General features: G+C 40.0%; 1 protein-coding gene across 2 annotated transcripts; it reads left to right on the forward strand.

The window, feature by feature from the left end:
- Positions 1–617: 617 nt before the first annotated feature.
- On the forward strand, positions 618–26,128 carry susd6 (sushi domain containing 6). Of its 2 annotated transcripts, none has more exons than XM_026317980.2 (7): positions 618–859; positions 6,404–6,586; positions 22,504–22,698; positions 22,909–23,103; positions 23,193–23,331; positions 24,472–24,944; positions 25,618–26,128. In XM_026317980.2, the coding sequence occupies exons 2-7, from the start codon at positions 6,445–6,447 to the stop codon at positions 25,641–25,643; spliced, it is 1,170 nt and encodes a 389-aa protein (XP_026173765.1). In that variant the 5' UTR covers positions 618–859; positions 6,404–6,444; the 3' UTR covers positions 25,644–26,128. The 2 variants fall into 2 exon arrangements, with proteins under 2 accessions (XP_026173765.1, XP_026173766.1); XM_026317981.1 differs by lacking the exon at positions 618–859 and adding an exon at positions 4,302–4,387.
- The last annotated feature ends 545 nt before the right edge of the window (positions 26,129–26,673 follow it).

Raw genomic sequence — 26,673 nt, forward strand, 5'->3', positions numbered from 1 at the left:
TGACAGAAATCACTTGACAAATTAGATAACGGTATTATAGTTTGAATGGTTTTTTAAAAGTAAAAATGACAAAAATAATACCAGCTTCTTAGATGTGTATACTTGTTGGGTTTCTATAATACTACACTCAACATGGCTGACTAGCCTATAGGTCTGACAATAAAAGACATTAAGATATGTTCATTTTTGGGATTGTGGAACAATAATGGCTGCTTTAAAATATGTTCTGATATGTTCTATGTTCTGACAGTGAATAAATAAATCGTTTATTAACGGGAATATTTGTCAGATGTATTATAATAAACATAATTGTTGGTTTTAGCCATACACTTCTTCTGTAAGGGAATAATAGGCTACTACCTTGCCTGATGTTCTGTGGGGTAAATGCCTGGAACACAGAAAAAAGCACAACTTTACTTAAGGTCAATATCAATTAAAACAGGATCCCATAAGTACCTTATATTTTTCTCAGAACTGGTGTATTTTTTTTCTTTTCTTTTCTTTTTATGAATTCTTTTGTCTGCCCATCAAAGTGTGTGCTTTTATTTTGAAGCCGTGTTCCGTCGTTGTCTTGACAGTTTAGGACCCGCCCTTCCACGGAGGTAGCCATGGAGACCGCGCGAGAGCGAGGCAGCTGGTAGAGTTCTCACAGCGAGAGTTTCCGCTCACCTAAAATAAAGAGCTGGCGAGCGGAGGACGAGGAGCAACGCAGCAGCATACGCGGAACTAGACGACGAAACCATAAGATTTTTCAATAATTTTGCCACATTCTGGCTTGAGTGTCTTTCCGTATACAACCGTTAATGCCTCGAAAGTGAACGAGAGAGAGGAGGGCTTGCTGCTGGTAACCTTTACGTTGGTGAGTGTGTTTTTTACCCCCGCAAGCTAAGCGCAGATAGGCCAATACGAGATACCCTGCTCTCTCTTTCTCGCTCCTTCCGGCTTTATTTGTTGACAACATAATTATAAACAACAGAAAATGTTGTCTAATCTCGTGTAGCCTTAAATTAATCGTCAAGGACAACAGTGCGTCGTCAGGTTTCTGTTTGTCAACTAACGAAGCCTGTTGTTAATTAGGCTAGCTGTGAACGATGACAAACGTTAAGGTCTGTTAATGTTAGGACAAAACGCAGTATTTTGTCTCACACAGGTCTACCGTATTTTCTGGATGTAGTTCCGAGGAAATATCCCAACCTGACAAAGTGCTTAGAGACAACATAACAAAAAACCGGTTCGAGTGGCCAGATACCCCTAGCTGTAACGCTACCGTATTGTTAAATTTTGGTCATGTGAACAGCAACTGTAACAAGAGGTTTGCCATAATACAGTTAAAGGTTGTTACATAATTTTCAACGTATTTATTGTTTATAAACGTGTAAGTAACTGAACCAAAGGGGCAACAATTGTATGTGTAGCTACATGACTTTGTTAGAATAGTGTTGCTTTGTTTTTGTAGTGTTGGCGGTGCACCATACTCTTTGTTTAAATAGCTCGCAGTACAGTGCACGTGTCGAAGCGTGTGACTGTGTTGGGGCTGCTGCGAAGACAGCGACCACGTTTAAAACACTTGTACGGATTTCTTGGTGAGTTTTTGGTTGTCTCTTTCACCATAAACTGCTAACATTATAATTGACACCTTCCCTGGTTCTGTTCCGATAAAAGTTTGAAGTCCTTCCTAAGGACAGGAAAGTCCAAAGTCCAGGAAAGTGCAAATGTGAGCTGTTCTTTGTCGTCATAATTCAGAACAAACATCAAGCATACACTTGAGGAAATCACTGAAGTCGGAGAAGTATCCACTTTTAATGTTCCTCTTAAAATAGTTTAATTTGCTGTGCCCAGTTGGAGGTTGTCCAATGTTTTGATCACCACATGTTGTTGTAAGAGCTGGGGTAGACAGCATGATAATGCATCGTATGTCATTAGACAGTATAAATTTGAGATATGAAAGTTTATATTACTTGACTCCAGTTTGTCGGAAGGGCTGGTTTTTGCACACTGTATACAACGGTTTTCACGGAGTAAGTAGCAGATATATTCCATGCAGCTTTAATGGTTCTCAATTTCAAAAAAACAACATTCAGTGGCTGTTTCTATTTCACGACATAGTTTAGAGAAAATATCAATCTGAGTAAAGAAAGAATGCTAGTTGGCTATAATCCCAATTGCAGATTTTCCTACCTTTAACAACATTAAAAAAAAAAAAAGTTTTTCTCATTTGTAGCATGTGCCCCCTTTTATTTGTGTTTCATCTTACTCTCATCTCTCTCTGCTAATTTTCTTTCCTTCTTCATTCTGTCTTTTTTCCCTTCTCTACTTTCTATTTCTATCCCCTTCCTTGCAGCAGTACAGAGCAATGCTCAAGCACTGTGGGCCTTAACACTCCATAATACTTCATAACAAAGGGGCCTTTCTGTGCTGCCATGCAGAGCCCCATCTCTGGGCTCCCTCCACAAGTCCAGACGGGCTCTACCAGCAGCAGTAGCACTGGGGCCTATCGAGTGGAAATCTCCTCTCGGCTGTTTCTTTGGCACACTGAGTGCTCTCTGTTCCCAGACACATGCCTGTGCTGTCGCTCTCTTTGGCTCCCTTTGCGTTCCTGGAGCCCTGGGCAGCTGAAAAACTGCAGTAGCAGCTTGCTGGCTGGCTGGTTGTCTCATTGGTGTCTGAAGTGGAGAGTTACATAGTTTTTTCCCCAAGTGGGAAGACTAAACAGACAAAGTATTAATCCTATAAAAACCTTGATTGTCTTAATAGTGGGTTAAGACATAACCTACACAATTGACATTAGATGATGTCTACAGTATTCTCATGTGCTTGACCAAAGGCTTGTCTGTTGTCTTTTGATAGAAAGCAATGGATTGATCATAATCATTTTTATAAAGCATGCCTTGCTTTTCCATCTGAGTGATACAGAAGCTAGAACTGACAACACCAGTTGTGTTGCATGGTTTGATGGCCAGTCATGCTTCTTGCACAGAATGTTGTTTTGGATTGCACAAGCAGGTTTATTATGGTATATTATATTACACTTAAACTGTCACACATTCTGACATTAAATCTTTATGTCATTTTTATAGTTTTGATGATATTTTGTGAAACTCGTAATCTCTTGAACAATTAGAAATAGGACTCAGACATACAGAGCTTTATTTAGAGTAAAAGAGGGAAGTTGTCCTGTTCTTTTGTTTGAAGCCAGTTTGTGTCTGTCTTGCAACCTCTGTGTCTGTGGGTTGACATGCTTCATGTCTGTACATCTTCTTATTAAATCTGGTCAATAAGTCGGTTTACATATTTTTTTGCTTTTTGCTCTTTTATACATTAATTTTAGTTCAGTTTTTTGTTCATAGATTCTGTTCAGTAAGATGCATCATTTTGTGAATTATCCCATTCCATTGCTACTGATATAATCTAAAGCAGTCATTCTATGATAATGACCTAATGTCAGCATTTTTGTTAATACTGATATATTTAAACTTGCTCAATTTGATTGTACATATCAGTATTATTACGTGTCATGAGTTCTCATTTGGCTAAACTAATGTTACCTCGCTTCACCCAGCTGTATGCAGGAAGTGCTTGTTTGCGTGGTTTGATACACAGGTTTGTTCCAGGAAAGAGAAACTAAATCGTTGGAGCAGCAGATTATTTAATGTAGTGCCTTAAGCTGAACAACTTTGATGGTGTCTGACAGAAAGCCTTCACAGATGCAAGTTAGAAAGTTGACATTCAAAATTATTTCTGTGCTTTTGCTATACAACCACCTGCTAGGTTAATAATCAATAAAAATGCATAAATATAGTCAGCACATTACTAGATCCGCAAAAATTTCTTTAAGGCTTTGAGCTATCTTGTTCTAACTAATTTTAATGCTGTGTTTTGTGGTATACCCTACTTAACTTCGATTTAATGAATTTTTACTTTCTCAGACATTTTCGTGGGAAAGCATTTAAGCTAATTCTGCTTAAGTTTTCACTTTGCAAACATACTGGCCGGTCAATACTCTGCCCTCAGCTTTCCCGGGGGTCGGTTCTGCATAATAAATGCTATCTCAAGTAGTTATTTGCATCCCAACCCATTGAAGTGCCTTTGAATGAAATATGTTTTGTCCTGCTTTTGTCTTTTGTTTATCCTTGATATTTCTGAGACATTTATCTAACAGAAACATTAGCTGAGTAAATGTAAAGCCTATTTGTAACCCAGGCCATAGCTTCTGTGTTTTTACCCCATATGGACAAATGAATACGTGTCTATGGATCAAATGGCTGGCACAGGTCCTCTGCATGTGTCTTTGACTATCTGCCCTTTGGCTCAGTGCAGTCCCCAAACTGTCCTGCCAAAACCAACTGGCGTCACTCTCTCCCACTGGCTTGTACCACATGGTATGCAGGTACATTTCTTCATCCTATTCTTTTTTTTCTGTAATGGACGTTTTCTAGCATATTAACTTATTTTGATCTTTGGTAATTTGAAATGTTGCTAAATTTTGGGAATGCACTGCTAGTTCCAATAACTTACCTCAGGATATCTTCCAGTAACAATTAATGATTGAACTACTGAAATAATTTTTATATATGATGATATGAGGTCATGTGGTCTGTTGTGATTTAATGAACTGTAACTTCTAACAGAAACACTACATTTTATGATATTATCAAAGGTTGTATTAAATATAGATCTGTCATAATTGGCTGATATCTGATCCAATTAATGCCCCTGTTGGCCTTGATGCAACAAAGCCGATTCATCGTCTTGGTATGGAGTGTATATATGCTAATGGTGAACCATGTGTGCTTCTGTGTTTATGTTTACTTCTTTCATCATAATATATGATGAGACTGTGCCAGTGGCCATGCAGCAGATCTGCAATCAAATTTGTGGCTTTCTAAGTGCAGACGTACCATTACTGTAGCCATTAGCTCAGCAGCCTTGTGTAACTGTAATGGGCCCTCTAACCTCTCTTGAGGGTATGCTGCCTGCCAGCCACCTACTTCCCAACGAAACACAGCTACTGCTACTTTATCCCACTCTCTCTAAAGTAACATAACCAACACCATATGCATCTGAATCTCATTTACATAGTAACAGTGTACGCTTCGCTATATTGCCCCAGTCAGCCACCAAATCCATTTAGGAAGTTAGTTAAGTTGGTATCATGGAGAGAGAATGTGGGTGTTATTGTCTGTGTGCATATGGCTGGTTTTTGTCCCACTGTTGCTTCATAGAAACTCTTTATCCCTTCCACACTTTTTGCTGCTGTTTTCCAGCTGTTTTGGGAACACAGTGTTTGAGTTTGTATTTAAGATATTTGGCACAAGTTTACAATTTACACTGTGGTTACAGTGAAGACTAGACTATTATTGGCTGATACAGGCCATATAAAATATACTTACTACAGAGAAATTGATACTGTTAAAATTGTCATCAGATTAGATGGTATTTTGCCAACATAAGTGGTTAAAAATACAGGGGATAATTTCAAAACGTAGCACCTGATGTGGTTGCCTTATCTTTATATTATTTGTCTATCAAACTCTATTGCAGATAATAATGTGCAAAAAATAGGGCAGAATAACATCACAGTTGAGCGGACCATGGTATGGCATCTGTTGATCATTCAACTTGAATGCACTGTACCTTCTTTATCTTAACTCTTCAAGAGCAATATTGTAGGAATCCCTGCTTACAAACTGTTTAGGTGCATTTATAAATGTACAAATGAATTAATATCGAATGAAAAAACTAACAAATTTTTGCTGATGAGCAACACTTGCCAACCACCAGGGAGCAGCCCAAGTTATAAACTTATTGAAATTTAACTTATTTTGTGATGAGGCTACAGTTATATGCAGTTTCTTGAAAAAGAGCCTCTCCTAACCATCAGGATTTTTGCAGAGTTTGATTACTATCACTGTTTTGTTTGTGCCCTGGGTTCTCTGCCACATGTTTAGCCTCTCTAACCATAATGCTTCTACCTCATTGGCAGGGATCTGTTTCCCTATTACATCATCAATGGCTGGTTTATTCAGATAGATCCAGTGGCAGAGCCAAGAGTTGGGATTGAGGGGCGATCAGAGGAAATTTCCTGCTGCTCCTGCCTGTCTAGAATCTAGGATCTAGGATGTTTAGGTGTGGTTTAAATAACAGGATGCTCTTGGAGAAACTAACACATAAGGAGAGGAAGTACACAGAGTAATTCATGCAGTTATTATTACTGGTAAACCAACTGTTAATTGATGATATTTCAGAGAAGGCCTCGTATCTTTTTCTGTCTGTATAGCGCTCTCTCTCCTCTGTTTCTTCCTGTCTTTCTGTTTTGCTTTTGGTTACGTAATCCTTGCTGAATGTTGATAGTAATCCGCGTCCTCACTCCCCCTCCCTCTCTCTCTCTATGTGGCCTGGCCAGGTTAAGCCGTAGAGGACTCTCGCTGGTTGCCGGAGGAAAAGATGTGCGATGGAATGGTAGCGTTTCACATGAGAGCCCTATCCTCTTCTTCCTCTTCTTCCTCCACCTCCTCTCTAGCCCACAGGCTGGCTGCCTCCGCACTTCTCCTCCTCTTCACCCTGCTCCCTTATGGTCACGCATCAGGTAAGACACAGAAAAACACACATTCTTTCTGCTCCCTCCTGGTACACTTCCACTAAGCCTGCCATCTCTTGTGAATTGATTGAGGTTATTTTCCCCTCATCTTGCAGGTCAGTTCGATTTAAATTGGCTTCCGTTACTCTTGGGTCATTCAGGTTGCTCTTCCCTGTGTGGCAGCCAAGAGCTTGATCCTACATACTGTGAATCCAAACCATGTCCTAATGAGTCACAACAGTTTTCCTCTGCTATTGAGTGTAAGAGAGATTATGTTTGTGGTCACATTGCTGTCATAAGGCTTTAATCAGCCATGACTTTTAGCCTCCTCTGAGAGCTTCATCATGGCCAGGTAGTTTTATTCATTAGCCCACAACAATCCTCAGAACACATTTTTAATTCAGCCTGTGATCTTAATTTATTATCTTTAGATGTGAGGAATTGGGTTTCAAATTGAACTGAATGCTTTCTATTGGAGGAAAATTTGCTTCACACATGAAAGTTAAAAGTTAACACAGATAATATAGGTATTTATGGCTCACAACAGGGCCTGTAGATCTTGTGTCCTTTGTTTCTCCTGAAGGAACACAGTGTTGATGTTGTGGACTCTCTGAACCCCTTCACTCGTGCCAGCTTTTCTTTCAGTTCAACCCTCCACTGTTCCTGTCCCCTCCCCCCACACAAACACACACTGCTGCTGCACATGCACTACCTACACACACTCGCACACACTCGTCACATGTAGCCAGTTCGTGAAATGTGCCAGATGTCCTTACCACAGAGAGCAGACAGTGTGTGTGTGTGTGTGTGTGTGTGTGTGTGTGTGTGTGTGTGTGTGTGTGTGTGTGTGTGTGTGTGTGTGTGTGTGTGTGTGTGTGTGTGTTTGTGTGTGTGTAGGTAATTGGGATGTTTTAAATGGATTTTCTTTCTTTAATGCCTTAAATAAATGAATGTGTATGTGAGTGTGAGAAACCAGAAAGAATGGAAAGAGCGAGATGAGCAAGGGAGGAGGGCACTAGTAATCTCAAGTGTATCATCTTGCACTCTCTGTCTCTCTTTCTTTGTGTCTGTCTGTCTGTCTGTATCTCTGTATCTGTCTTACACACAACTCGTGTTGTGCCTAGAAGGGTTGGTGTCATATTCATGTTCTGTGTCCAACACACTTGCACATATTGTCTACTAACACCAAGGAAAATGTGTCCTCAAATCCCCAGCCCATGTTCCATTGTCTTGTGTGTTTGTGTACACAAAACATCTCTTTCTGTATGCCCTACACACTGTTGTTATTTATGGATGTGGTGATGTTGTATTCATAAATTTTGAGCATATCAAAAGGCAAACCCTGTGTCGAAAATGTTTGTGGCAGTTGGTGTATTGCGTAGGGACAAATGTGCTCCCAAGAGTTTCTTTCCAGTACAAATGATGCACCTGTGCTTTGAAGACTATGATTCAAGTGATGGAAAAGGACAGATAGTTCTCCAGGCTACACCACTAGAACTGTTTTTAACGGACTTGGTTAAAGACAGTGAGATTTATGAACTATGAAATCTTTCTGGACCAATTATCCCATTAGATGCTTGTGAGATTCTGAGTGGACATAACATCCAATTAAATAAAATTTTTGTTATTTTTAATATAGTTTGTTTTCATATTGAGACCTAGTTTCAGGGACACAATGTTACATTATCTGACTAAACTGATGACATTGGATGACATTGCAAAGGTTGTTTTTAGGTGTTGTCATAGCTGTGTATTTTTAGAATGATTACTTCCTTATAGCACTATAGCACTCATAGGACTCAGTTCAGGATTTCTGGCCCTACCGTATGATATTAAATATATAATTTCAGATATAACAATAAAGGTGAGGCACTCATTTTAAAGCTATAAAGTCATCCTGTTTTTAGTTCTCCTGTTCACTGGCCTCTCTCTGCTGCGCAACATACATAATTCACATAGGTAATCCCTTGATGTGTTCTGGGGCTAGAGATTGCTCTGGAAACGTTTATGAATATGAAATTTCATCAGTGCTGACAGGCTTATTTCAGACACACAAATAGCGTTGAGTGGTATGAATAGAAAAATATGAAATAGCTGCAAAAAATATATTGTACAGCATTTGCATACTAGAGTGAAGCCTTCCAACACCAGATACCAGAATATAGGAAAATGCAGAGCAACATCAAACCTCTATTTTTGGTCTGTGGAGGGGTTTTTTTGTGGATATTGCTCTTTTAGGAATTTTGACATTTAAGTGTTGGCAAGTGTTATGACCAGATGATGACCTTAAAGGTTGAGCTATAGTTATGAGAATGGCAACACCACTTTCTAGCCCTACCTACAGTGCTTTAAAACTGACCTAACATACTTTTATTTATTATTATTTAGGTACTTTCTGCTCACAATATTTCTTTCTCTAACAAAAAAAGAAAAAGCTTTAAATTTCTGCAGTGCTGGCTTTGTGGCTTTAGGTTTCTTCTGGACCTATTAATTTATTATGTTAAGGTGCATTTACAAAGCCTTTTGGAGCAGAGATATTTTTAGAGGCAATCACAGTACAAGTCATGTCTTTTTTTATCTATTGTTCTTCCGTTCATTGTAAACAAGATTACCATCAGGGTATCTGCTGAGCTAATGTAAGTGGCTCCCTCAAATGTGTGTTTGTGATTACTGTGTATAATTACATTTGTGTCCTGTGATTCAGGACATTTTTTCAAAAGTAGAAAACATGCTAAACAAAAACATCCTCTGCATTCAAGCAGGCGATCAGGAAATAAACACTTTTCTGTATGCAAATGCCATCAGTCTGGAGGATTTTTGAAAATGCTGCTTGTTTCATGTTTTTTCTGAATCTAACATCCTCAATTCCTAATATGGTGTAATTTCCTTACATTTAGCCTTTGTGTTTTCGTTGAGAGGAAGTGGGCCTAGACAGTGATTCATAGCTGAAAGATTAAAGAACGTAGAACTGAAAACATGGTCTGTGCTTATGTGAATAGATCCTTTGGTGCTCCAAAATTTTTATGTCCCAAACGGCAAAAACACTCTCACTATCCTTGTGGGTTCAGTTAAATAGATAAATGATGGTCTCTGAAAACTCTATTGTCCCATGAAGATGAGGTAAAGCTCTAGATGAAACTGTCAGCCAGGACCAAATGTCTCCCGCAAACAAGCCTGCTGTGTTCTCTGGCTGTGCCATTTATATGTTCATGTATGAGAACGGGAAATGGCTTTTCCTGAGCCTAGAAGAGAAGTGGAGTCACAGGGTAAATAAGAGGGCAGGGGGAAAGGGGAGGAGAACAAGAAAGGGAGAAGAGAGCTGTCTTTTTAATTTACTTTGAGGATTAAGTTTGTTTTTTAGAAACAACTGTCCATTTTTGGTGTGAGTACAATACATTTTTAGCAATCCCTGTGCAACTTGCACAGGGAAAGAGACTCGACAACTCCCTTTTCTCTTTAATAAAAGAGTAGACTCTAGTGGCAAGCATAGCGTCATTGCTCTGACCACAGAGGAAAATATCTGAATGAGCCATGCCCTGCTTGTGGTATCTTCAGACAGATTTAGTCTTTGAAACTTTTTGCCTTCTCTGGCCAAACAAAATTGTGTGTGCGTAGGGACAAGAAACCCACAGTGTCCGTTTCTGCCTGTTTCCAGCACTTTCAAAAAAGTTTGCTAGATAGGCCGGGTTTGCAAACAGTGAGACCTGAGGGCAAAAAACAATGGGTCCGGTGCAATTAACAGTTTAACTAATCCTCTGAAGTCCTTTTAGCAATGCGGTTTGGGGGGGGGGGGTGCAAGTGACAGGCCAAACCTCAGCAAGCTGCAGCTCCACTAGATCACCCTACTGCAATTAGGACTGCTAACTCACCCTGTGTGTCTGTGTGTGACTAAGTATATTGAGCAGAGCATGGCCCCTTTTCAGTGTCTCTGCGCTTTCTGTCTTTTTCTTTCTCCCTTTCTCCCTTTATCTCTCTCTCTGGCACCAGCCATTAGGCAGGTGAGGTTGAATCCCATTAGCAACAGTCTGGTCGAATCCATCAGCCTTTCTCTTTCATTACCTGTGTGTTTATCACTTGAGCCATCACTCTGTGCTCTCACCCTGTGTCATTTAACAGCTCTCCAAGCCAATCAAGCCCTAAAAGGAAACTTTAAACGCCTTGCCAAAGAAATACTCCATGGAAACAGATACTGCAGTGCAGAGAGGCGATGCAAGACCTTTTCATTCACTTTAAACAGTTGACCAGACGGTTCCATTACTATATGAAGATGCCAGATGGCCTGGATTATTGTAGGCAAAACTACGCTCTCACCTTGTGTGCTAACATTAAACTAAACTAAACTAGGATGTGATTTTCATGTTATTTTTAAGTATGGGTATTTATTTTTATTCAAATGCATTTCGATTTGCAGCTTCATGTATGCAGTAATTGGACTGCACACTTATTTATCCACTGATGACGGGTGCTGTACGCTAAGGGTTAATGAATGTCAAAGCAAGGAGTGGTGGCACTGGAAACACCAGGAACAACAACGGTCGAAACTGATAACATGCAAAATGAGTTAAGATACATGAAAGGTGCAGCTTATGTGAAAAACACTACGCTATTTATTGTTGTTCAAAGCTTTGTTTTTGGGTCTCTCCCCAGAAACTGAGCATTATTTTAAAGCTGTATTTAGGCTGGGGAGAGAGGAAGCAGTTTGTAAATTGTTTTCTAGTGAAATGTGTTTGGTTGTCTGAAGCAGCAGGCAGTCATAATGATTTCCAAAGGGCCTCATCTGAGGGACCAGCCTGCTGAGTAGAGGACATCTCTGACTAATGAGCTGCTAAATATATCCCCCAGTCTCTCCTGTCTTCTGCTGCTTTTGCTTCTGTTTTTTCTTTGTCTTTTATCCATTCTTTTTTCTTACTTTTTGTCTTTGATTTACTTTTTGCCATCCTTGTACTTTGTGTCTTTTTATATTTTTGTAATTTTCAGTGACAAGTTGTCTCCTCACAAACTTGTCAACGTATATGCTAATCCCTCTTTTTTTTTAAACTCTGTCCAATCTCCCATTTTCTTCATCGTTTTCTCTCCTTTCACCTCCACTTTGACGATTTGAAACAGTGTGGGCTGATTTTTCATCATACCGTTAGTCAACAGCAGCATCCTGTTCAAACAAGCTCATAAGCTTACACATAAGGCACCAGGCTTCCTACACACATAAGCTGAATGTGGCAATGGTTGAGACATCCACGCAATGCCTGACTGAGAAACCACGATCAGAGCCCATGATCCAGGTACAGCATGAATGATTTTCTATACAACAGTATAGTGTGACATGATAAGTTGAAGGCTTAAGGTTAATTCGTGTAACTCTGTGCTATTTACCTTTTCCCCATAATATCCATGGGAATTTTCTTAAACTGTAACCTGATCTGCTGACAAAAGTGCCAAAAACATCATTCCAGAGTTCTTCACTAAAAATTGGTGACAAGTAAAGCTTCAAAATAAATAAAATGTTTGACTTGTATTAGCACAACTGCAGTTACAAATTAAAACCACTGAAATTCTTAGGTTAAACAGAAGATAGCAAAGTGCAGGAGACTGGATATTACAAGACTTTTAAAAATGTAACAGCACTTCCTCTTTAGCCACTTGCAGGGCCATCAGTTTAGCCCAACAGAAGCTCAGAAATATCACTGGTCAGCATGGTTATCATCTGCTGCAGTGGAGTACATGGAGTATAGTGCATATTTTCATGCCTCAGCATGTCACAGCTGTAGTGAGACAGTGGAAATGGGGCAATACTGCACTGCGTCATCCACAAGCCCTTAATCTGTTGATTCAGTATTTACCTTTTGCACAACTTTAGGTGTGTCAGAAGCTCTGGAGAAAAATGCTACGTCACTTGCCATATAACTTAATAACAAAACTGTATATAGGTTAATCAGAGACACACAGTATTAGCAGCAAAAGGAATAGCAAAATAAAGAATAACAACTTGATCTGACAAACCTGCTGATACTGAGCTGAGGGGAAGGGCTGGGCTGTACATGTGCTATCCTGCTGCACTTATGTTGCTGGTTGTCATGGGTGGAGATGTACAGCTGTTTCTCTTTAACTGACTGTATTTCAACAGACTGCACTTCCTGCACTGCTGTCCTTTTTTGGCCATTCGTAGTTTAATACATGTTTAATAGAGGTTGTAAACAAAGAGAGGAAGAGGTATAGTACATCCTAATTCATGATTCTTAACTGATTGTCCTCACAGCATAGAGGTGGATTCATAACAGCAACCCTGAAGCAATACTTCAGTATTGTGCGCGGTTGCCATCTTGTTGACCTGAGCCTGCATCTTCACCTGAGTCTCTGAACCACATTTAAAATCTCAGTAAAAGCTGGATTTTTGTACTGCAACTCCATGTTATAGACCCTGGTCTCATTTTTGCCAGTGGGATGTCCTAATTATTATTAAATGTTTCTGGTGTACTTCTCGTTATTTTTCCTGTTTTTCTTCTGTACTGACCAGTCCTGTCCTTCAAGCTGTAACCAGTCCATTAGATGTCATGTTGAGATATTTAGTGGCCAGTTGGCTTAGCTCCACTGTATTGCCCTGTGTCCTTATTACATCATCTGTAAACAGCTCACTGTAACAAACAACAGCCAAATGGCAAAGGTCTTTGTACAGGCTTCACTAGAGTCCATTTGGATAATTGTGTTGGGATTTATGAGAAGCGTGCATGTCTCTGCATGCCTCATCTATATAGATTTGCCTATCTATTTGAAAAGGACAGTAAATTTATAAATTATAATGAATGTATGTTAGCTTAGTCTGACTAGCTCAAATCACCTTACAATGAGAAGAAATGCCAATTAGGAAAGCTGCAATCAGCAAATATCTGGTGTTTTTGACTAATTAATGATTAGAATAATTGTTACAACTTGATTTGAGGAATGTTTTTGTTGACAGTAAGAGGTTACAACAGTTTTTTAAGCATGTCCTTGGCAGCCTGGGATTGTATCAGGGGTATTGTCATTGTTACTCTAAATGTTATTTCAGCTTGAGTCACAAATTTTATTATTTATAATGTACTTGGCACATTTTAAAATAACTCAAAACTTGTTGACTCGAGCAATGACGACTTTGAAATGTTTATTTTAGTATGTGTAATAAAATGACTATATTGCCTGTTGTTTATTTGCTGTGCTTCTTTTCACATTTACTTGTTCACACAAATTAATGAGTTTTTAATATGTGTTTGTGTCCTCAGTGTTTTATAGATCTAGCCAGCAGTTTAAACTGTGTATTGTATCATGATAACAGTTGATTGTTGGAAACTCTGTCAATCAAAATTCCCATCATCTAGTATTTTATCCTGAGTAAACTCTGTCTGACACTGTCTACTTATTTCATTGTAAAAGCTGCCAGGTTTTGGCAGTGTTGCAGATGCTGTGTTTGCAGTGTTTCTTTAACTCTGTGTTATTCAGCAGTGTTGAATATATATATATATATATATATTTTTTTAAACTTAAGTTGACCAGATTTAGAAATTTGTCCAATTTGTCTGGAAATAGCTTATTTGATTTGACTGATTTTTAGTGTAATTGATAGTTGTCAGGGAGCCTGGTATTTTTTTTTATTGTTCTGCCGTCCTTGACAAATACTGGTAATGTCCTTATCACTTTTTAGCCTGTGATACACATTTGAGTTCGTTGATATTTAGAGTGTAAATTAATTTGTATATTTAGCTTTTCTTTGCTGACATTTCACTTCATGTTCATTAGTAGAGGGACCCACTATTTTGGGAATTAAGGTTGCATACCCAGGGCAAGGAAAGCTTCCCCTAATCATAACAAATAAGATACAAGGTATGTTTGCCTACCATAAGCTACTTGAAAATATGGTGCACACCGACAGCATACAACATATCATTTCTTTCAGCAGAGCAGGCTACATGTGTTACAGAGGATACTGATGTTTCCTGCCATTTGTTCACTCTCTTGGTGACATGCATGAGCAGTTGTTAATTTCAAAGTCCAGTTGGACTTTATTAGACTGATGATACTCATTGGACTGTAGGTCTGCGCCTGAAACATGCACGTGTGTAGAAGGTCCCACACACTCTTTTGTTTTCCTCTGAAAGCTGAGAAGAAGGAATGTCTGCCTCCCATCTGTCCTTGTGAGTGAGGGTGATAGAAGAGAGAAGGGGGAGCTCAGTGCCTCTGCTAACCTCCTCCCATCTGTTACTCCAGGCAGAAAGTGTGTGTGTGTGTGTGTGTGTGTGTGTGTGTGTGTGTGTGTGTGTGTGTGTGTGTGTGTGTGTGTGTGTGTTGGCAAGAGGGTCACACAATGGTGGTACTCCCCCCTGCCCTCACCTACTTTGGCCTCTCATGCATATTTAACCCCTCAAATGCAAAGTTGTCTGTTGTCCTTTTTGGAGGCCTGCTGCTTAAATCTGTCACTGTGCCCCATCCCTCAGTAAATGGGGACAATAGAGTGTAATGGCAGCACACGTGGCTTGATAAATGCATTGCAACAGCAGGGGAGGAATGGGTGGAGAGAGGGAGGATGTTTCTGTCAGTTGAGAGACTTCCTTCACTCTGGGTGTATGCAGCGTGTGTTTGTTTGTTTCTGTGTGTTGCAGCTGCAGGAAGAGATGTAACGAGTGCTTGGCTAAGTTTTCCGGATATGCTCTTTTGGAAACTCACAGATGTTGGACTGTCAAATTTCCTGTTTACTGTAGGAATGACACTGTTGACTTCAGCACCATTGTACAATACAGACATTGGTTGGCCTTTGGAGTAGTGTGTGGTGATGAAATGAGTGCCCGCTGCTTTCTGACACCGTAACCATTAACACAACACAGATAGAACGTCTGAGCAACACAAACCAAGTGTTTGCAAAGGCACCTAGGGACAACTTACACTTACATAAGTAAACTGTCTGCATATATCTGTGTCTACTCAGGCTTTTGTAAAAATGTGCCCACACCTCTGTTACACTATCTCTGCCTTCATCTTCCTCCTCCTCCTTTTCTCTTCTTCCTCAGTTGGGTTCCTCCTTCCCCCAGAAGCTCTGGAGATGGAACAACATTGCATCTTTAAAAAATGGGTTTTATGCTTTGAGGTTTCATCTTTCATCTTCTGCATTTTTTCTACCATACAGTAATAGTAAATTTGTAATCTTCACATTTTCTTTTCCATAATCTTTCCCCTGGTTCAAAAAAATTGCTTTTGTTGTTTCTTTCTCTTTGAGTCAGTGGACAAAAAAAAGCAGAAATGAGTAGGACTGTGTATGTGTGCATGTGCGTCAGTGTTACAGCATAACCACATCTCACTCATTCACAGTCGAACATGACACTGCTAGTATCGCTTACGCAGATGTGTTACAGTGCTATGTCACGCACCCAGGTCAGTGTACAGAGTTGTGTTAACTTATACAGTGAGGTGTCTCCCCAGTGAAAGTGAACGTAGGAAGTGTACTCTATATCTTTATGCAAATGGTATCATATTTTACAGTTGCGCTATGACTGATTTAATGATCGCTGTTTTAGCATCAGCTTCACCAGATTATGTTAGAAATACTTTCACTGTCCAGAATTGAAAACAAATCATGTAATAACTGAGGTTTACTTGTCATTTGGTGTTGTTTATAACACTTCACACTGTACTATACATAATCTTAGGGCATGAGAGACTTGTGTATCCCAAATAATATTTCCCCCTTCACTAACAAAGTGATTTGTAAATTATAAAGAAGATGCCTTTTTTCTTGTTATACATACATCTGTAACAAAGAAAGCACATACAGGACACACATTACTGTAGTATTAGCCTTTCTTCATCAGCTTCTGATGAATCTAGAATAACATATAAAATAAGAGATATTACCAACAGGACAGTACATCAGGTTTGATCCTAAATTATGTTTGCTTAGTACACTAAAGTTTCTCAGGGCGGCAAACCAGTTTTCTTGGTGATGTTTTTCTGGCATCTGTACAATCAACATTTGATTGCAGCTCAGGACCTTTGTTAGATACTGTATCTCTTTTTTCCTGTCCATATCTGCACTGTCACCTGTCCAATAAAGCCAAAAAAAGTCACATAGGTAAAACAGAAAACATGCCCTCTCTACAATTTAGCAGTGGCACAAATTAATAGTAAGCACCCGTTATTCTTTCCAACACTATTACACCATGGGCTCTGCTACACTGTACTGCACTCTAATAACAACAGCTTGGCAAAAAATCCAGTGGATTAGTGGGAGAGACAAGGGAATGTGGCAAAAAACAAAAACACCCTTGTTGCAAAAATGACAGCAACATCATCAAAAACATCAACAACAGAGGGCTTGGAGGGAGGCCAGCAAAGGAACAAAAACATATTTTCCAGGCCAAAGAGAGCATCAGCATCCTTTCGGTCTTAAGCTTAATCTAACGCACAGCCCCCCTTAGCATATATTCACGCACACAAATTCCCCTGCTTCCCGACACACTTGAATGAGTGTACACACACTAGAAAACACACCCTCTTTTATGGCGCTATTGTTTTATAGATTGACCAAACAGCTGGCTTCCGAAGTTATCAGTATCTGATCAGCGTTAGAGCGCTCCCAGCTTGTAATGGAGGATAATTAGATTTTTAATTTGCTTGGGCAAAAAGGGCTAAAACCCTTGTCTTCCCCCACCATTGTTTTCCTCACTTCACCCCCCGCTTCCAGCTCTAAGCAGGCGAGTGCCATTGGTAACAGATGGGGAAAAGGAGATATTCACAGCCAAGCAGGCAATTCGGAGCAAGGCTGGAGATTTTAACACCCTGACACCCCCCACACCCCCATCCATGGCCTGATTGTCCTTAAAGCACTGAATGCTGGGATAGGTAGTCAGCTTCATGGGTGCTCTTTGCTGGCCCAGTCCTCCCACTACAACAAAGCAATTAAGCTGGCTGATAAGCTTACATTTATATGCCCAAAATATTTCTAATAGTTTAACCTTTTGTTATATATCCACATTAAGTCAAATGCTAGTGCTTAACAGTCTTCAGTGGGTACTGAAAGCAAACATGGGATGATTTCTGACAAATCTACTGGACATTTCTGTAATTTTTTATCAAGGTAAGAATGGTTTTCTTACCATTTGTGTTCACAAGGCACTTGTGACCCTGTTTTGGTCATTATTGTTTTCAAAATTTCTAAAAAACCCATTCTCTTGAGCAAACTCATCACAGCAGACCAGTGGGAGAACAGCTTGTATTTAACTGTGACTCATTCCCTTCCTCATAAGCACAAAACATGGTGTTCTGAAATCCACTCTGGCATAGCTTAGTGCTTTAATCAGTTTTTTTCCCCCATCTGTGTTTTCAAAGCCAATATTCGGTCTAGGCTGAGAGGGTAATGGAAAAAGGAGAGACAGCAAGGTTATACTTCTTAACCACTCCAACATCTCTGGATACTGAATACCAGAGTGCGTGGATACTAGGCATTCATTCCTTCCTTTAACACTGTGTCTCAGTTTGTACTAGCCCAGCCCACAGTGTGGTATGTACTGTAGCTGAGTGTTGCCTCCTCTTCCCATTGTTGTCGTACTGAGCTTCTCCCTCACACAAAACTATCGGCCGACCTGCCAAGACATGTCTCTTTTTGGTTTGTAATTGCTCAGGGCCACAGTGCTCCATGATGCTGTACTCTTTTTGTCTTTTTCTTTCTCCGCTCCCCCTATCTCTTTCTGCCTGTGAATCAGATGAGTACATTTTTCTATCAGTACTAGTTTTTTTTCTATTTATGTTAAACTCTCCACTACTGTCTATACTCGCCTCTGTTTGTCTAGTGATTTGCAAAAGTCGTGGGGTTTTTTTTCAGCTGAGCTCAGTTGTTTGAAGTTGAACATATTTATATACAGGCTCCAACTTCTTTTGACAAGTATAATTCCATTGGGAGTTGAATCAGTCCAGTCAGATTTCTTCACTGCTCTTTGTTGTTTTACAACAACTTTAAAATTTCTTTTTGATCCTTCCATATTTTTTGCAGTATTTTTACTTTTTAAGCCATCCCAAGTCAGAGGTTCCCTAACCCTATATTTAACATGTTCTCAAATTTAAGCATAGAGTTTTAACCATAAAATGTTTGACATGTTTGTTTGAAAAATTGCTGAAATGAAAAGCTGATTTTCAGCTGGTAGTTACTTTTCAATTAAAACATTAAATAACTGACTGATCATTTCAGTTCTAGTACAGTGAAACCACTGTGCATTAGGACCAGCATGAAAAGTTGCTTTCAGTATAACAGGTACTGGTTAAAATCTCATTGGTACATTGTGCTGTTCCACATACTGGAGCAATGTACCCGACTGCATGTGTTACCTGGCAAGTAAAGACTTGCACCATAAAATTCTAATGCTGTCTAACCAGACAGACAGTGTAAGTACTTATGTAAGTGCAATAGACGCAAATGAGATTTGGAAATCTCAGATAATGGAAGTAGCTAGTTTAGACTGGGCACATGGTTCTCCAGGCATGAGAGGGAGAGCCTAGTTTGATGTGCTTCTGAAACTACTACATGTCTCAAAATGAATATACTGGTTTTACTGACCTTGTGGTTCTTTTAGACTGATCTGACATCAGTGACCTCTGTTACCTGATCCCTTTCTGAGCATTAACCCTCCACTGGGTTAAGCTCAGTAGCATAAGCAGTTCTTAGTGCTTTATCAGCTAACCTCATGATAATGAAGTAAGGTTCCTTCTGAGCCTAAGAATAACATGAACAACAGTGGATTTACTTAACAGAAGAAAAAGCAACTTTTCCATTGTGTATTTAAAATTGTTGGGGTTGATGAGGTTGTTGTCTCTTAAAATCAGACTGTGTTTTATGTTCTTTATATTGACACTCAATGTCTGATCTCTTTTATTTTTATCAGGCTGTACGTTCATATACAGTATGCCCTAATCACTGAGCCTGAAGGAAACTTTTGTTAGAGAGATGTATTTAGATTTGGCATGGTATCCTGTATAATTTTGCATCAGTCGTTATTTAACAATACAGTTGATCACCATATTTAAATGTGCCCAAGCATTTTGTTTGCTCTTTCCTTCATTTTTGGGACAATTACACAAAAAGGAAGGCAGTTCAAAAGCTAAAGCTGATGAATATCATTAACAGTCTCCAACAGTTCTATTGACTGCCTTGCAGCTCCACAAAAGATCATAACAGTGGCTGTTGGCTGAGACCTGTTGTCCTAAATTGCCCCCTAAGACCTTTTTTGCCCCCTACTGCCTCCCAGCCTGGGGTCATTGATTCATCACCTTTACTACCTCCATTAACAGCAACTCCTCCTTAGTGGGCTTTTATGCACCCTGAAGAATCTCAGCAAACAACTGGTCAGGTCATGGTGTCAAAAAAGTGTGAGTGTGGACATAGTGTTTTTGTGTGATCAATGAATTGATGAGTTTTGAGGGAGAAAGAGCAATACTAGTTCAACACACAAGGTGTGTGCCTGTTGTGTCCTATTAAACATATGCTGTAGTGTCAATGCAATATCTGATTCTGCAAATTTTGCTCTTTACATATCACAGCCAGACCGCTGAATTATCGGCAACCAAGTAATCATGTTTTTAGGGAGCAATGACAAATATTCTGAGGTTAATTTGTCCCAGAGAAATCGGTATAGGCATTTTTTTAATGTTCTTCTGACATTTATAGCCAAAATGATTAATTGATAAACCAAGAAAATAAGCAGCAGTTGAATCAGTAATAAAAATAGTTAGTTGCAGTCCTATTTAGTTCTGTCTCCTAACAAAGTATTTTGTAATCAATAAAGAATTTGAGTAGACTACCATCAATATCCCCAGTTACATCAAAACTATAGCTTTCACTAAATCTGTAGTAACTAAATGATGTTCTGTTTAGCATTTCTTGATAACATACACCAAATCTGTCCTCAGAGAAATTCAATAACACAGCCTTTGGTATCACATGCCTTAGTCCTGGGAGTGTCTGTTTGTGGGTGTTGACTTTGCTTCTGTGTGTGTTTGAGAGTGTCAGAGTGAGTGGGTAGGCGCTCGCACATTTGAGTGTTTGCATTTAATCTTGTGCTGCCAGCTTAAAGCAACGTTTCTCCCCAGAGATAAGAGGATGTTAGAGGCACTGCCGTGGAAATAGTCTCTTTCAATCTCTAAACACACAAAGAGGCATGACAAAGTGGCTGTTTGCAGTGTTGGTGTGTTTGTTTATGTCAACCTAATGGCAAGGCACTGCAATAGGCCATAGCTAATATGATATATAAATACCCAGGACGAGGATTAAATAATGAGCCATATGCTCATTAGTGATAGGCTATTAATGTTCTTTGTTATGGGGGTGTTTTTTAAATTTACTTGTTTGTGCCTTTTTACTGAGAGAACTAAACCAAGCAAAAGATCTGCAGATAAGTCACTGAAATTCTTTCACTTATTAAGATAGACTTCATTTATATGTGACAGCCCAAAGAGGTTTTATTAGAGTTAGTACTGAAAAATGTTCTGCTGAAGCTAAGTTCTTGTATAATCACTTCACAGACCAGTGGTAAAATAAAATTTTGTTTGTTTGTATAAGTGCTTTCCATACAACAACAGGCAGTTCTTAAGATCCATAATGATGAAAGTAAAATCGACCTCCTGCTGTTGGTTCTCAGTTTACACAGGTGCTGTAATGTTCTGTTAGGCCTGCTGGATCTACGTAAATGCTCTGTTCTTGCCAGATTGCAGCTCCAAATGCGTGTGCTGATTAGCGTGTGTGTGTGTGTGTGTGTGTGTGTGTGTGTGTGTGTGTGTGTGTGTGTGTGTGTGTGTGTGTGTGTGTGTGTGTGTGTGTGTGTGTGTGTGTGTGTGTGTGTGTGTGTGTGTGTGTGTGTGTGAAGAGTGTTTGGAGCTGTGGGAGTGCAGCACAGATACACATAATTTACTCTCACAATACGATGAAACACTAACAGGCAAAAGCTGGCGTGACACTGCATCATCATAGAGTGAGGTAGGGAAGGTGGATCAAAGCACAATTAACGTTAGGTTTTCTGCCTTATCCTGTCTTTATTGGCTGGCTTAGAGTTTCAAGTCTGTCATTAGAGCAAAGTAAATGAGCCTTACTAAAGATTCTGTCTCAATGCCAGACAGACGGACCCAATACTATAGTGGGATGAAGACAGTTTACTGAGCAAGAGATAATCGAGAGAAATTAGATCTACATGAAGCTCCTTGTGACATTTTAATCCACTGTAGGCACTTAAGGTATTATCTGTACTGCACATCATGGCTGTCTCACCCTTCCTTGTCATGTTGATACAGTGCTTCTCCCATCCCTGTATAAAATTCAGCTTAGTTTCAAGTAACAATACCTCTGAGCTTTAATTATCAGCTCAACCTGTCAACTTGACAGAATTTCCCCATGAAAAGTTGTTTGACCCAGTGGCAACTGCCTGCAGAGGAGACCAGCAGACAGTTTATGTCAGAGTAATGATAGAACAGCACAATATTCAGCAGTACCACATTACTGTAATACTAAATTTTAGAGTAACTGGAAAACCAAAGTCAAGGATCTCTACAGAATGTGATAACGTCAGCTGTAACAGACGTTGTTAGTGATCATAATACTGCGTTTATTTAGTCTTCACATTACCAGGCCCCATTTGAGACATGGAAATCAGCACATATATTCAAAACTAAGAAGCTGGCCCAGAAGCACTCTCAACTCGTCTAAGTTTGCTTACATACCTTCTTATAATTAACTGGTTACCTAATGTTATTAAACTTGTAAATTGTGAGGATCTCAATTGCATGATTCTTGTATAAGTAGTACAGCCAGAGGAAGAAACGTATTATTTTGTCTGCTTCAGAAAACAAAATCTGAAGCACTTTTTTAAGCCTTTAAGTAGCCAAGTAATTCTTATTCTCTTTTTTATTTTGTTTGTTTTTGTTTTCAGGCTGTGCACGACCACCCGGCGTGCAGCACGGGCACTTGCTGAACCAGACCGAAGCTAACTGGGGATCCTTTCCCCCGGGTGCCCAGCTGACCTATGGCTGTGAGCCAGGTTACACTGCAAATGGACCCACCAACATCTTTTGTACCAATTCTGGAGCTTGGTCTAATCAGCCACCAAAGTGCATCAAAAGCAATGGTGAGCAAGATTCGAGAAAATATACACACAACAAAAACAAGCAACATTAATTGTTTCCAAGTTAACGTGTTTAACTTTTTGTTTTTATATAGACAATAGTATAGAATATATAGAATACAGTATATTCAACCAAATCAGAGCATTTACTGAGCCAAACACACATTCTGTGCACAGTATAGTTAAACATCTCTATTCTCTCTCTCTCTCCAGTATGTTCACCCCCCACTGAACCAGAGAATGGGGGATACCGCTGTCACCCATCTCCCTGCCACCTCCTCACCCAGAAGACTGTCATTGAGTACTTTTGTGATGAGGGGTATGCTCTGAAGGGAGACTACAAATTCCTCACCTGCCAGAATGGCGAGTGGGATAATCCCATGCAGATTAGCTGCCGCCTCACACAAGGTCAGTCACCTCATCTTTTGTGTATTAGGCAGGAAATGTAGAATCAGAACCACATTCTTACATCATTGGTGTCTTCTTGTGCCCCTCAGACAAGGAGCCAAGTTCACCACTCGGAATACCAGCTCTGTCTATTGTGGCATCCACAGCTAGCTCTGTGGCACTCATCCTGCTTTTAGTGGTCCTCTTTGTTCTTGTACAGCCAAAACTCAAGTCCTTCCATCACAGCAGGTAAAACACACGCACATTACTATATTCTCACTCAGTATCTGCGAAATCCTTAACTTTACCCCAACTGGTCTCTAACTCCAGCATCAAATTTTATTTTAAAAAAACTGACAATTTGTAAACTCTATCTCATACTGGCAGTTATTAGCGCTGCTGAAACAGATTGCCATTTCTTACATCCATCCATTATCTATACCCGTTTATTCCTAACTATGGTTAAAGGGATCTGCTGGAGCCTATCCCAGCTCTCTTTGGGTGAAAGGCAGGGGGATACCCTGGACAGGTTACCAGTCCATCACAGGCCATTTCTTACATCCTAGACTTTATTTTGATTGTTCAATTAGTTTTGTTATGATAACATTTCACTTATAATCATTATAATCACTCCACTTAGCATTTTGTTCATTGACATTCAACCTGTCAAATGGTCTGTTTGCTGTTCTATTCTTTAAAATGGAAGATTTTTTTCCCCCGTGCGACACTCCTATCCTCTGACTTCTTGTTTTACTTGCCTGAATAAACTCCATGGTGAGGTTCAGTCTAGGGAGGCCAGCACTTTCCCAAATCACATTAGTAAAATAGGTCTCCAGTTATAATTCTTAGAGACTACACTTCTTCTTAGTTTTTGCCATAAACAGAATGTTTTGCAATTGACTGGCAGAAATACTTGAAGACTTTAGTCCTATTTGCTGTTGAAGAACATTGGCCTTTCTGTATTGGTGCAATATAAATGTAACCTTGTACACACCCATTATTCAGACATTTTAATTGAAACTAGTTATGTAAAGTTTTCCGCCTTAGATAGAAACTAGTCAAACAAGATGGCCTTTTTTAAATACCTGACACATGAAAGTAAAAGTATGAAGAAGAAGACAATCAGATCACAGTCACTGTCTCTGCTGTGGCTCTGTGATTAAAAGGCCAGAACAGTTTGGTCTAATGCTCATTGGCACTTGTGTTGATTGTGTAATGGGCCTGTGGGCTTGAGGCAGTCTGCTTTAAAGGGCTTATACAGTCAACACTAATCACCTCTTCTCAGAAGTTCTGCTGCTGCACAAAATATACAACTGCATTATGCTTGTCAGCTTGCACCCAGTGTCCCAGTCCATGTGTCCATGCTCATCCTTTCTCTCCATCCATCAGGAGGGAACAGGGCATCTCAGGCCAGGGCAGCTCCATCATGGTGGAAGGCGTCCAGGTGACACTTCCCTCCTATGAAGAGGCTGTCTACGGAAGCAGTGGACCCTGCAGTGCTTCTGGTCGTCCTCCTTCACCTCCACCACCCAATCCTGCTTCTCCAGAGTCTCGAGTTCCCATTGTGCTTTCTGAGGGGCTTCCTCAAGGGGCCACAAGCGGCCCCAGCAGAACCCGCCACCACAGAGACTTAGATTTCTGTCTCCCATCCACTTCTTCCTCATCATCCTTCTCTTCCCACCGTCATGCAGAGACAGTGCTGGTTCATCAGGCCCCCTCTTCCTCCTCCTCTTCTTCATCATCATGGGCTAGAGAGCACCCTGGGGGTGCATGTGCTGGCCCCTTACCTCTTCGTAGAGATTCTGAGAGCAGTGACCAGCACAGTCTGCTATCTGTTACATCTACAGATGAGTTTTCTGATGGTAAGAGGAATTATCGCTGACAGATTTGCTTTATAAAAACTATAGTCATACCATACATGAATTTGAGAATTACGAATACAGTATAATAATACATCAGCATCAACATACAATTTTATTAAGAGTCTCTTTGTATGGTATTTCTGTGCAGTTTCATTTATTTTTAAAGTATATTTATTGAACAAATATCTACCAATTTCTACTTTAACCTTAATAAGTCGCATAATGCCATGTAAAACATCTCCTGAAAACAATAATTTCCTTTTTATTTGAGTATATACTTAGCAGTGCTTGCCCTGCCTGCATCAACACCACTGCTGTGCCCTTAAACAAGGCGCTAAACCTCACCTGCTCTTGTTGTGCTGCTCATTGATCAGCAGACCAGACTCTGGTTATACTAGGCAGCTTCCAGGTGTGAGTGTGTGGAACTGAGAAGTTAGCATTACAGATGAGCAGTGAGGAGCCTAATATAGATGTTGCTTTTATTTGTTAAGCAGAAAATATCTACAGCACAGACAACCATAGAGAATCAGTAAATGTGCTTATTAAAAATGGGTCAAACACCTAAATCTCTGATAATGTAAATGCATATCTGTGCAGTGTGTAGAGTACTGCATCAAACACGTCTTTGTAACACCTGCTCTGCATCTAAAATGTCTGCTCTGTTTCCTTGCAGATATTCCCCTTTTGAAGGAAGCATGAATCCTGCCAGCCTGCTAACAGCATCAGCAGCAGAGCCTCTCCCTATTACTCACTGCTGACCAGGACTGACTATGGCTGTCAACCCACGTTCCCCATCTCCCCTCAACAGCCAGCAGAGAAAGATGAAAACTATGCCCATTCCCCTGTGCAACCTCTTCTGCCATTGCTACCCATACAGAGCAAAGCCGACAACTGATAGTCACTTCTCCATAATAAATGATGGAGCACCACTGGATTAAACTAAAGACAAGCGAAACAAACAAAGTGGTGCCAGCTCAACATAAATCCTGTAGATCCTATATATATTAGTAAAACGAACATACTAAGTCAAGGTTGTGTACTATAGGCTATGTAATACCATACACTTGCCTCCTCCCAGGTGTACTTCTCTATATTAACATTGCTAACATAGGCTTCATCAGAGAAGGCTATAGCAATCTAGACACGTCAAAACTGTCTGGGAGTACTGCAGAAAAAAAAAAAAAGAAAATAACTTGTGATGTTCGCTCCTGATGCTGCAGTGCTCAGAATCAGAATCGTCTTCCCGCTGTACTTGAAAAGTTGTGAGTGACAGCAGGGCTTTTGTGGCCCTCTTAGTGGATGCTGCATGTTGTTTTTAGTTATTGCTGTCGGAGCACCGTGGCCCACTCTGAATGAAGCATGAAGCCTCCACTGTCTCGCTCATTAGCTGTCTAGCTATCTGTGTATCTGGTTGGCGTCTATCATATGGATTAGTGGGCTTGAGAACCACTTCACAAGAGCTAAAAGCAGGGTGCAGCATTTAATGAAGCACCTTATCACAACTATAAAAAGACCTTCTCCTTTCTTTTCTGTTGCCAGCAGCACCCAGTATCTGGAAGGCACTCCTTCTTTTGCATGTGTGGGATTGATTGGTATTTAGGTTCCAGGACTGTGCTCCATATCTTTCTTGTATAAGTAGAGGGAGACCTAATGTCACATTTTGTGTGAAAGCTGCAGAGAGGGTTGTCTTATGATATGGTGATTGGACACATGACACAATGTTAAAGTT

This window comes from Mastacembelus armatus, chromosome 24 (genome assembly GCF_900324485.2).
Source record: "Mastacembelus armatus chromosome 24, fMasArm1.2, whole genome shotgun sequence".
Lineage (NCBI taxonomy): Eukaryota > Metazoa > Chordata > Actinopteri > Synbranchiformes > Mastacembelidae > Mastacembelus > Mastacembelus armatus.

Bases quoted from the DNA above. Each gene is read 5' to 3' on its own strand.
- susd6 (XM_026317980.2), top strand. From the start codon at position 6,445: ATGTGCGATGGAATGGTAGCGTTTCACATGAGAGCCCTATCCTCTTCT. The intron at 23,104-23,192 runs GTCAGTCACCTC...TGTGCCCCTCAG, and splicing joins TAGCTGCCGCCTCACACAAG to ACAAGGAGCCAAGTTCACCA. The intron at 24,945-25,617 runs GTAAGAGGAATT...GTTTCCTTGCAG, and splicing joins TACAGATGAGTTTTCTGATG to ATATTCCCCTTTTGAAGGAA.